Genomic DNA, 12605 nt, shown 5'->3' with positions numbered 1-12605 from the left:
GACATGGCCTGAGGGTTGCAAGTAAAACATGGCTTTAGTCTACCATGAAGGATATGGCCTGAGGGTTTCTTGTAAAACACAGCTGTAGTCTACCATAAAGGACATGGCCTGAGGGTTTCTTGTAAAACACAGCTGTAGTCTACTATAAAGGGCATGGCCTGAGGGTCTCTTGTAAAATATGGCTTAATTCTACCATGAAGGACATGGCCTGAGGGTTTCTTGATGATCTAATAATAATAAACATGAGTAAAACATCATGATTTTCTTAGTCTAACATGAAGGAGATGGCCTGAGGGTTTCTTGTAAAACATGGCTTAAGTCTACTATGAAGGACATGGCCTGAGGGTTGCAAGTAAAACATGGCTTTAGTCTACCATGAAGGATATGGCCTGAGGGTTTCTTGTAAAACACAGCTGTAGTCTACCATTAAGGACATGGCCTGAGGGTTTCTTGTAAAACACAGCTGTAGTCTACTATAAAGGACATGGCCTGAGGGTTTCTTGTAAAACACAGCTGTAGTCTACTATAAAGGACATGGCCTGAGGGTTTCTTGTAAAACACAGCTGTAGTCTACCATGAAGGTCATGACCTGAGGTTTTCTTGTAAAACATGGCTTTAGTCTACCATGAAGGACATGGCTTGAGGGTTTCTTGTAAAACATGGCTTTAGTCTACCATGAAGGACATGATCTGAGGGTTTCTTGTAAAACATGGCTTAATTCTACCATGAAGGACATGGCCTGAGGGTTTCTTGATGATCTAATTATAATAATGTAAAACATCATGATTTTCTTAGTCTAACATGAAGGTCATGGCTTAAGGGTTTCGGGTAAAACATGGCTTTAGTCTACCATGAAGACATGGCCTGAGGGTTTCTTGGAAAAAACACAGCTGTAGTCTACCATGAAGGACATGACCTGAGGGTTTCTTGTAAAACACAGCTGTAGTTTACCATGAAGGACATGACCTGAGGGTTTCTTGTAAAACACAACTGTAGTTTACCATTAAGGACATGACCTGAGGGTTTCTTGTAAAACACAACTGTAGTTTACCATGAAGGACATGACCTGAGGGTTTCTTGTAAAACACAGCTGTAGTTTACCATGAAGGACATGACCTGAGGGTTTCTTGTAAAACACAGCTGTAGTCTACCATGAAGGACATGGCCTGAGGGTTTCTTGTAAAACACAGCTTTAGTCTACCATGAAGGACATGGCCTGAGGATTTCTAGTAACACAAGGCTTAAGTATACCATGAAGGACATGACCTGAGGGTTTCTTGTAAAACACAGCTTTAGTCTACCATGAAGGACATGGCCTGAGGATTTCTAGTAACTCAAGGCTTTAGTATACCATGAAGGACATGACATGATGGTCATAATTGTGTACCATCTTTTATGACCCACAGCAGTTGGCACTCTTGGAGTGGATGCTCCAATCACTGCAACATCTAGGAAGGACAAAATTAACAATTTGGATTATAATCAAACCCACTGAAGTATTTGTTTCACTTTCACTTTCTGCTCCCTGTTGGGTTGGTATAAACTGTCTGTCTTGCTGCCTTGTGTACAGGTTACATTGGAATGTTGTCAGCATACCTTTGTTGTCATAAAATAGGAAAACAATAGAATTCTTATGCCCTACTTAATGATATACCACAGATTTAGAGTATTCCACAGACACTCTTTCTGATGATGGTGGAAGATTAATTATTTTGGGATTATTTTTGATTGTGTGTTTTTGTGGGTGAATTATATATTTACCAGAGATAGCGGGGCTTGAATCTTGGTTGTGATCTGAAGTGTAATTTTAAGTAATTGGATATTAAGTGATTTGGAAGTCATTCAAAATGTGTCATGTGAAGGATTTTATTTGCTCTTGAAGCTTGCGGAATCCTATTTTCCAGGAAAGTTTTCATGAAAAATTGATATATAACTGCGTAATGAGTTCAGTTAAAGAAAAATCTAATACAGATAATGTTTTTTATGTAGATGATTAAGTTATGCAGTAAATCTTCAAGTTAAAGGCTTTTAACAGCTACAATGTTACATACATGACATTTAAAGGTACAATAATACATACAGGGGTTTTCATTATTTATGCCCCCCCCCGCCCCCCCCCACCATTTTTTAAGCACAAAGTTCATGTGTACACTAATAAGAAAGCATATTTTCACTGTTGATAGTCTTATAAAATTAGGAATTAGGAACAAATCAAATCAACTACATAAAATGGAAAGCATTCTTAATTCTGTACCATTCTGTGAGTAATAATCCATAGAATGGAACTTGAATAATTGTGAAAGACGTGAATGAGACTGCTAATGAGTGTAACTAAACCTTCATTACTGTTACAGTTTCATAAACTTCTTCACACTAGATAGACATTGTATAATGGGCAGATAACCTTTATTAAAAAATCAAGATGATATAAGTCATTTTTACTCCATGAAAAACCTGAGTTATTGATATTATAAACAAGAATTTTGTACTGTGTTGTCAAGAACAACGTTCAATAAAGAACATTGTTCAATAATCAATAGCGATGTAATTTATTCACACACAAGTAATTGAACTGTTAAGCTCCGCCTTCTTTTTAAATTTCTTGTGCGAGAGTAAATTAAAATAAATGAAAACAATAGAAACTCCCTCAAAATTGGTACAAAGTCCATTTGTAAATAGGTAGATTAACTCACAATAAAACTATGTAGGGTGAATTTGATATCAGTTCATTGTTGATAATCATTTCATTGACAGTGTTAAATTAAGACAGGGTAATGGTGAAAACTGAGTAATATCAAAGTGTTAATGTAAAATTGTTCAAAATTTGTACTCCTAGGTAAACAGTCATTGAAATTAAACTTGAAGCCCTGCTATAAAAAATCAAAATTTGAGCAAGCCTGCTAAGTTTGAGGACTGGGAGAATTGGACGGAGTTTATTATTGAAGTGTAAATGAGTGTTGAAATATTAATATGGCTTATGATGAAGTATTGGTCAAAGATTGTTAGTATATACAGAAAAAAATGGTTGTATTCGGGGCAAACTGTTTTTAAGTAGTCTGCAATATATTGTGTAAATACCCTTCTGTTTAGGCCAACCACTTTTTATATCTTCTGCTTCACCTGATTAAAATCAAAAATAGATGACTGCTGATGTTCTGAAACAATTGTATTGCAGAACTTCAGAAATTCTGCCTTTTTATTGGACAAAATATAATGTTGACCACTGAATATTTGTATGTATAAAATTCCTCACAGACAAGTAATGGTAATCAAAATTTCATAATCTATTAATTTAGGTGACTTATTGACAGGTAAATTAGCTGATACAGAATTATAGCTAGAAGGAAGTTGATTGTTTTATGTAAGTTATCCTTTGTGTTATTTTTATTCATCAAACATATGGATATAAATCTTGGTTTGTGACAATGCTCAGTCATAACTTATGTAGTATTCAAATTTTCAATTAGCATTCAATATATATTGCTCAGTCAGAACGTTATATATGTCAGTAAGGTTGAAGTTTATTTATGGTATAATTTATGGGCAGAATTATTTATGGTGAAATTTATTTTTCAGTCAGCCATTAAATTTTCATGCATAATGATAAATCCAAACATCTTTCTGAAAGGAATAAATTGAATACTTATAAGGTTGTAAATTTTTATTTTGACAGGCAACATATATGTAAATAAGGATTATTTTGGATTTAAAAATCTCTGTGTGAATTTTACCTGCTCCGATAAGGACACACTGAATAAATTATCATACATGTTTGCCTGTTAATGTCATAATGCTGTTTATTAATACACAAAATTTAGAATTTCAATATATATATATTTGATGGTCAAACTTGTTATAGTAAATATGCTACTTAAATGTTGTGTTATTTCATCAATTAAACTGGCCTTTTGACCTGGATTTTTACTGCAGTGTGGCTATGTTAAAGCCCCGAATTATGGATTGATTAATGTCAAGATGACCATTTCTCAATATAAGTGGATTTCATTCATCTTGATGTGATAGTTGTGAAATTAATTGGCCAGTACCTAATCGGATTAACTTTTTTTATTATTAAATAGCCGTTGTGTGGATGCTAGTTCGGATTTTGCACCAAATTAAGGACTATACCCATTCCAGCATAGTTTTGAATAGCATTTTGTATGCTTAGTGCTAGATGGTTGAAGCTCTTTACAGAAATAGACTGTTTGAACAGTTTTGGGCTTAGCTTTTGTTGGCTTGAATCAATTTAAGCTGTATAATACCCGGGCGATAAGTAAGAAGTGAAAAACGCGGCAACGTTCAGTATCTCCAACAAAGTACACTCCATTTCACAATACTGAGGCTTTTTTGTGTGTAATACTTTCACTGAGGTTCATGGATTATATTGTACAATATTTTCCCATTAAAAAATATTATTTATCATGTCATTGAAAGAGGAACCTCTATTGACTAGAATTGTGAAGATCAACACGGTGGGAAATGTTGCCTAGTAACATATAATGTTTCCTTCAGCAGATATTGACAGAACTCACCCAAGTCAAGATTATTGGTAGAGTGTGGATTTAGAAAGCTGTTGTTAGTTCCAGTAATTAAGGAAATCATCCAATGATAACGTGATACATGTGCACTGGATAATTGGTGAAAATTGCATGACAGAGAATTGCATATTTACCTATACTGGAAGCTGTTGAGGTCAAGGATAATACATTTGATTTTGAATAGTGCGAAGTTGCAAAGCATATATAACTATAGTAACTTATTATGCAACCAGATATATATGGGTGGGGTGGGGGGGGGTATAGGAGTTTGTTCTTTAAGTCACATTGCATCCCAAATATTTTGTGTCATTATTACAACTAAGCCTCAAAAGTATTCACCTGCTCTCATGAAACTTCATAGGAAGTTTGTTCAACATGGACTTTCGTGTACCTGCCATTTCTGTTTCTGGGGGTAATCCTCACAACTCTAATAGCTTTACTGTGGTCTCTAAGATTTTGGCAGTGGAATCTATCTAATCGTACTTGTATTGATTATATTTTTACATGTTTAACTTGTTTTAATGGTGCGTCTTAGAATATTTGCATTTAATTAAGGGTGTTTTAAACTGCATTTTGATAGAATTTGAATAAGTTCTGGATTTCATTTTTAAAGTTCACATTTAGTTTGATGCAATTATGTATGGACATTAGTTGAAAAAGGTGTTTTTTCACCTGGACTCGTGCATAATACGCTAAATGGAAAGTTTGGATGACAAAACAGTGACGAGCATTTCGCACCTGCTAGTGAAATATCTGTGCCCGTGTAGTCGGACGAGCTCCATATATGACCTTCACAATGACCTTCAACATGCGGTAATGGATGTTTGTTGATGATATTAGTTTAAATTCAAGGTAAACGTTGATTTGTGTAATTATAGACACTCAGATATAAGCATGGGCTTTTACCCATTGATGGTGACTACATTTTGTTGGTCATGGCTTGTAAATACAATTGTGAAAAAAAGGGAACATTTTTATAAATGCATAAACTGGTGTAAATAATGGTGCTACAGTTATGATGATGATAATAATAATGATAATAATAATAATAATAGTAATAGTAATAATTATTTATAAAAATGATAATAATGATAATATTAAACAAATCTTAATCTTAATCATTAAAATGATAATGATAATAATAGTCATGATATATAATAATTACAATGTGGCCATCCATATGAAACAAACAACATAAGTAAAACAATCAATCAAGATGATGCATATGTACCTAATATCTGAACAACAATAACATGTGCAAAAATGACTGTTGATAAACATATTTATAATTCTTTGTTGTTGAGTAAAAAACAAAAATAAAAAAATATGAATAATACCGATTTGAATTTGACAGTCATACCAGTACTCATTTAAACAATAAACATACAGCCAAACTAGCGGCTGTTGGCATGGTGTTATTATGGTGGCTATGATTCCCTCTCTAAATTGAACTGTATGTTAAGTAAATATTTCATGCATTTTGACTTGAAACATTGAAATGTTAAGGCAGCCTGCATATTTTCATGTAAACTGCTATATTATATATGAATGATCGTTTTAAATCTAATTTTGGCTATATCCTTTTTTATACGCCCGAAGGGTCGTATTATGTTATGGCCTCCATCGTCTGTCTGTCTAGCAATTCCGTGTCCGGGCCATAACTTGGTAACTAATAAAGCGATTTTCAAATAACTTTATACAAATCATCACTACATTAAAAGGATGTGTCGCGCGCAATTTCCAGGTCCATACCTCAAAGACTAGAATCACCATGGGGGTGCGTTAGCAATTCCGTGTCCGGGCCACAACTTTGTCACTAATAAAGTCATTTTCAAATAACTTTATACAAAGCATCATTACATTAAAAGGATGAATCGCGCGCAATTTCCAGGTCCATACCTCAAAGACTAGAATCACCATGGGGGGGCGTTACAACTTTGTCACTAATAAAGTCATTTTGAAATAACTTTATACAAAGCATCATTACATTAAAAGGATGTGTCGCGCGCAATTTCCAGGTCCATACCTCAAAAACTAGAATCACCATGGGGGGCGTTAGTAATTTTGTTTCCGGGCCATAACTTGGTAACTAATAAAGCGATTTTCAAATAACTTTATACAAATCATCACTACATTAAAAGGATGTGTCGCGCGCAATTTCCAGGTCCATACCTCAAAGACTAGAATCACCATGGGGGTGCGTTAGCAAATCCGTGTCCGGACCACAACTTGGTCACTAATAAAGTCATTTTCAAATAACTTTATACAAAGCATCATTACATAAAAAGGATGTGTCGCGCGCAATTTCCAGGTCCATACCTCAAACACTAGAATCACCATGGGGGGGCGTTAGCAATTCTGTGTCCGGGCCACATCTTTTTTTACTAATAAAGTGATTTTCAAATAACTTTATACAAATCATCACTACATTAAAAGGATGTGTCACATGGAATTTCCAGGTCCATACCTCAAAGTCTAGAATCACCATAGGGGGGGACGTTAGCAATTCCATGTCCAGGCCATAACTCAAAGACTAGAATCACCAATGGGGGCGTTAGCAATTCTGTGTCCGGGCCACATCTTTGTTACTCGTCCGTTAGCAATTCCGTGTCCGGGCCATAACTTGGTAACTAATAAAGCGATTTTCAAATAACTTTATACAAATCATCACTACATTAAAAGGATGTGTCGCGCGCAATTTCCAGGTCCATACCTCAAAGACTAGAATCACCATGGGGGGGCGTTAGCAATTCTGTTTCCGGGCCACATCTTTGTTACTCGTCCGTTAGCAATTCCGTGTCCGGGCCATAACTTGGTAACTAATAAAGCGATTTTCAAATAACTTTATACAAATCATCACTACATTAAAAGGATGTGTCGCGCGCAATTTCCAGGTCCATACCTCAAAGACTAGAATCACCATGGGGGGGGCGTTAGCAATTCTGTTTCCGGGCCACATCTTTGTTACTCGTCCGTTAGCAATTCCGTGTCCGGGCCATAACTTGGTAACTAATAAAGCGATTTTCAAATAACTTTATACAAATCATCACTACATTAAAAGGATGTGTCGCGCGCAATTTCCAGGTCCATACCTCAAAGACTAGAATCACCATGGGGGGGCGTTAGCAATTCTGTTTCCGGGCCACATCTTTGTTACTCGTCCGTTAGCAATTCCGTGTCCGGGCCATAACTTGGTAACTAATAAAGCGATTTTCAAATAACTTTATACAAATCATCACTACATTAAAAGGACCTCAAGCCGAATCTTCTTCGGGCGTATAATGCTCCGTTTCTTGGTGCTCTTGTTATAGGATGATCGTTAATTGTAAGTTTCATTGTTTGAGAAAGTCATCAGATCTTCCTTGTATTGTACTCTGAGGGCATTGGTTGTTAAATGTTTGATATGCAAGAATGTATTGTGTCACAGAATATATATACTTTCAAGAGTACTTTGTCTACATTGGTTTCTTTTATTATCAAAAACACAAAACTTTGTGTTATCTGGAGGAAGACGAGATTTTAGCTCAAAACTTAGTTAAATAAAGAACCAAACCAACATCCAGATATTGTCACACACTGTTGAGTCTAATCAGTAGTGATGTTGTTATCTTTAATTGTTGTGCAAAAACATTAACCATGAGTTTTAGATGATTAATATTCATACGAATCCTAGTACAAATTAACATTATAGTAATTGGGGCATGTTTGTCAAGTCCTGCAACTCTAGCTTATTATAACGCTTTGTCAACGAAGAAAAACTGACACTTACCTTAATGACATCCACTTACAATGCTGTTGTAATTTAAATGTCTCTGAAATTTTCTTTCAGAAATATCTCAGATGGTGAATCCAGCTACATGTAGATTCTGAGAATGATACTATGAAGCTATTAGACTCATTCTAGAACAGTTAAAACAAATATCAGTCAACACGTTAAATTAAAACTTTGTTAATAATTTACATTTCAGGAGAACGCTGACAGTACCTTGGGTGACGACCAGATCATCACAAGCCCTGAGGTCACGACCTTTCAACCCCGCCAGCCCCGCCCACCGGGGCCTGACACTGAAGACCTGCTGGAGCCCGCGCCCGATATCGAGATCCCGCCGCCCATGCCCGTACAGGACCAGACCCACATGCTCAGTCTCGGCAAAACCGATACAGATAACAACATCGCAGAGAAAATTGTAAGTTTGGGGGGCTTCTTTTTATATAAGATATTATTCTAAGTCTTTTAATGGGATCATTTTCTTATTTAAATATAACAAAAAACAACATATTTGTATCCATGGGTATAGGGTCGAAGAATTTTGTAAGAATCAGGGCCCCGATTTAATAAAGATCATCAGGCTAAAGATCCGGGTGTTGCCTTGTTTTGGGCGTAATGTGTTATAAATAAAAATATCTGACAATTTTCTCATTGATTCTGCCCGTAACTTTACGGGCACTCATGTACCCAAGCATATTTAAGTATTGTTAGGATTTTTACGAAGATATATTATTGAAACTTGGCCCAGTATCTTAAGTTCTTATAAATGGTTCATATTAATAGCAAATATGTGTATATGCAATGCTCTTATTATGTCTTACTTTACAATACTATTCATCTTCAATGAAATTTTGTTCACTATGAAATTGTCTTTATGATAATTCGTCTTTTAACCATGTAGTCTTCAGCACAATAACTATTGATTATTTAACCACACATGTCATTAATTTATCAACATTTTTTAACCTCAAACTTTATCAATATTTTCGAGCCATGATTTATCATCAATATTTAACCATAAACTTCAACAACAGTTTAACTGTAAACTTAGGTAATGTCTTAACACAAACTTCATTGAAAGTTTAACCACAAACTTTAGTGATATCTTTACTCCAAACTTCTTTGATATTTCAACTACTATTAGTTTAACTGATATCCTCAAAGCAAACTTTCTGATTAACTTCATTGATATCTTAACCTAAATCTTCATTGATCACCCTTATCTTAACCACATTCTTCGTTGAACATTGATATCATAACCACAATTGTCATTGATATCTTAACCACCATCTTCATTGATCATTGATATCTTAACAACATTCATCATTGATATCTTAACCACAATATTTATTGCTCATTGATATCTTTACCACATTTTGCATTGATTTCTCCTCATTGACCATTGGTATTTTAAACACACTTGTCATTGATCATTGATAACCACATTCATCATTGATATTTTAACCACAATCATTATTGATCATTGATATCTTAACAACAACCTTCATTGGTCATTGATACCTTAACCACAATCTTTATGAATCATTGCTATTGTAACCGAACTCTTCTTTGAGCATTGATATCTTAACCGCACCTTCATTGAGCATTGATATCTTAAGCACATCTTCATTGAGCATTGATATCTTAACCACATTCGTCATTGATCATTTTATCTTGACCACAAAATTAACTGAGATTTTAACTCATGGAAAAGCTTCACCAATACTTAACTATCTTTATTTTATAACCATAACTTTTTCCAGGCCTCCACTCTTTCTCTGAAACCTCAGACCGACCACTCGGTTGATTTAGCAAACGAAATAGAACACCTTGCCAAGCTTAGAATGGTGAGGACCGCCATGGTAACATGTTACCATGGTGTGCATGACAATGTTGTGGTTATGTCTATTTAGTCAGGTACATGGCAGTTTCATTCTCTTTTTTGGTATCCTGCATGAAACACTTAAGGTAGTTGACCCACAAATAAAAATGTGAATTTTGAATGTTTGGTGACCCCATATTATTCTGGTTTCAATTGACAAAGCTGATCAAAGTCAAAGTTGATAAAGATAGAACTTTTGAACATGGTGTTGTTTGACCAAGTAATTTTCATTCTTTGAAAAAATCTGTAAGGAATTGGCTGGTTTACAGAACTTTCTGACAGAGAGCAAAGTAAGTTGACTGATACATAGGTCTTCATAAAAGAGTGAACATTAGTTTGACTTATTAAATGTCTGGGAAGGAGTTTTTAATTTTGAGCTAGTTTGTTGAGGTATTGTTAGAGCCTTGGTGTTGTCCCGTCATGCAAAATTCATGCAAAATTTTTAAACTTGGCCATAATTCAAAAACCATTCAAAATATCCATATGAAACTTCGTTCACATGTTGTCAGAGGAAATACAAAAATGTTCGGCAAGGCCCATAACTGTGGCTTTAAAATATGTTGAGTAGTGATCCATTTCCAACTGAAAAAAATGACAAGCATTTGGGTTCACTCTGCGGCGGTCTTATTTTAGATAATGGTCAGAAGGTTTGTCGTATTATTTGATGCATGTTTATTGTTGTACCATATGCTTCCTAATTGATGCCATAGTTTAACTTTATATTGTAGAATTTACCATTTCATGATTGTAGTTCATAGCACAAAGTTCAGAGAGTCTAAATAGAAGTCCATGTTTTCATATTTCTTCTTATGTTAGTAACTTTATAATAAACTATTGAAAATAATTTGCCATGTAATTATTGTGCACTGTAAATGTGTCCTGGTGGTCCCAGCATGTTAATTTAATTTTGCGCCATTGTTTTTTGCTTGAGGTTTTAGAGTTAAGCATGACTGAATAAATGTTGTGAAGTTAATTACCGGTATCGTTGCTAAAATTTTTCCTTGTATTAGACTCTGTATTTAGAGAGTATTAATTATCATAAATTAATTCTAAAGATTAAAGGTGTTTCTTTACTATAGCTTCTATACTTATAAAAACTAATATGGAATGCAATATGGAAATCGTTTTGTAATGAATATTTAAGTGACCAATAAAATGTCTCTAATTTGTTCATACAAAAAACACATGGTAAGGTTTCACTCCACTAACTTTCAAACCTCGGACAAACAGCCTTAGACAAACCATAAGGTATGGAGACTGCCTGTAAGGTTAATTAACTAACTTCCCTGTACAACTGTTTATTCTATGTTTTTCAGCAATCGGACACCATCTCCATCGACAAAGGTCAGGGGTCAGACTCAGGCGGGGAGGAGGATAAGGAAACAGAACAGGAAAAATACCTCCAGAAACGACAGTAAGTCTATGTATAGTAGATTACATTATACTAAATTATATACATGGTTCTCCTAAAAACATGTAAAGCAGCAAATTGTGTTTTTTATCACATCTTAAAAGAAAGGGTGAAAACACCAAGCACTGCTGCTGGAAACAAAAAAAACAAACAAGTACAGCCTCAAGTCTCTTTGTTGAAGCGGGAACTGCCTGAAGCCGTAAATTTCATAAACTTTTTTACCTTTTAACCAATTTGATTAGTGAAATTCAAGATTTTTGTTCATTGAAATTTATTTAGCTGACAATTAAGTTTATTATTTAGCAGTTACTTTGTACACAATCATATTCCCAAAGACAATTGGCCGATTGTTCAGAATTTTTTTTAAGTTAACAACGAGGCATACAACATCAATGTTCACTTTCAAGCATGAAATATTCGATGATGTGCTCACATAGTTAAATATAAACAACAGCTGAAACCGTTGTCTCAAAGCTTCTGAGAAATATTGCAAGTCACAAGCGTATCCATGTAACATTCAGAGCAGTAACGATTTGAAATGTAACAGCCATCAGCCATACTATATATTAAGTATTTAGCAATGTTATAAACCTAGATTATTCAACATTATCTTAGGCACTTAATACCTACTTGAAATATTTGCCATATCAAAAACTGTCAAAAATCCATTCTATGTAAAATTATATAGATTATTTGTAGGATATATTTAATGACTGCATGTTTATTTGAAGGTTATATTTATTGGAATGATTGTGCATTTTTCAGTTATGTGATACAAGAGCTGATAGAAACAGAGCAAGATTACGTGAAGGACCTCGGTGGTGTTATAGAGGTGAGATATGCTCGCTGTCTGTCACTCCAAGGGCTGATAAAGTCCAGATTTGACCCTGGGGTCAGGATTGAGACCTTTCAAATTCAGAACATTGTAAACTTGTTTATTGTTTTTTTTCTGCTTGACATAATTATGCATTGAACACTGAAATTGATGGTGTTGGTGTTGGTGGT

General features: G+C 34.7%; 1 protein-coding gene across 1 annotated transcript in view; it reads left to right on the top strand.

Moving 5' to 3' along the window:
- Window positions 1-12605, top strand: part of LOC128240369 (kalirin-like) — a 206779-nt gene that overhangs the window by 150618 nt on the left and 43556 nt on the right. The window contains 4 exon segments of the mRNA XM_052956997.1: window positions 8507-8725; window positions 10071-10154; window positions 11506-11603; window positions 12366-12432. Of these exon segments, the coding sequence (XP_052812957.1) occupies window positions 8507-8725; window positions 10071-10154; window positions 11506-11603; window positions 12366-12432 (468 nt within the window).

The sequence above is a fragment of the Mya arenaria genome, chromosome 7 (assembly GCF_026914265.1).
Source record: "Mya arenaria isolate MELC-2E11 chromosome 7, ASM2691426v1".
Taxonomy (NCBI): domain Eukaryota; kingdom Metazoa; phylum Mollusca; class Bivalvia; order Myida; family Myidae; genus Mya; species Mya arenaria.
Note: the sequence above shows the minus strand (reverse complement) of the source record. Positions and strands in the feature narration are given on the sequence as shown.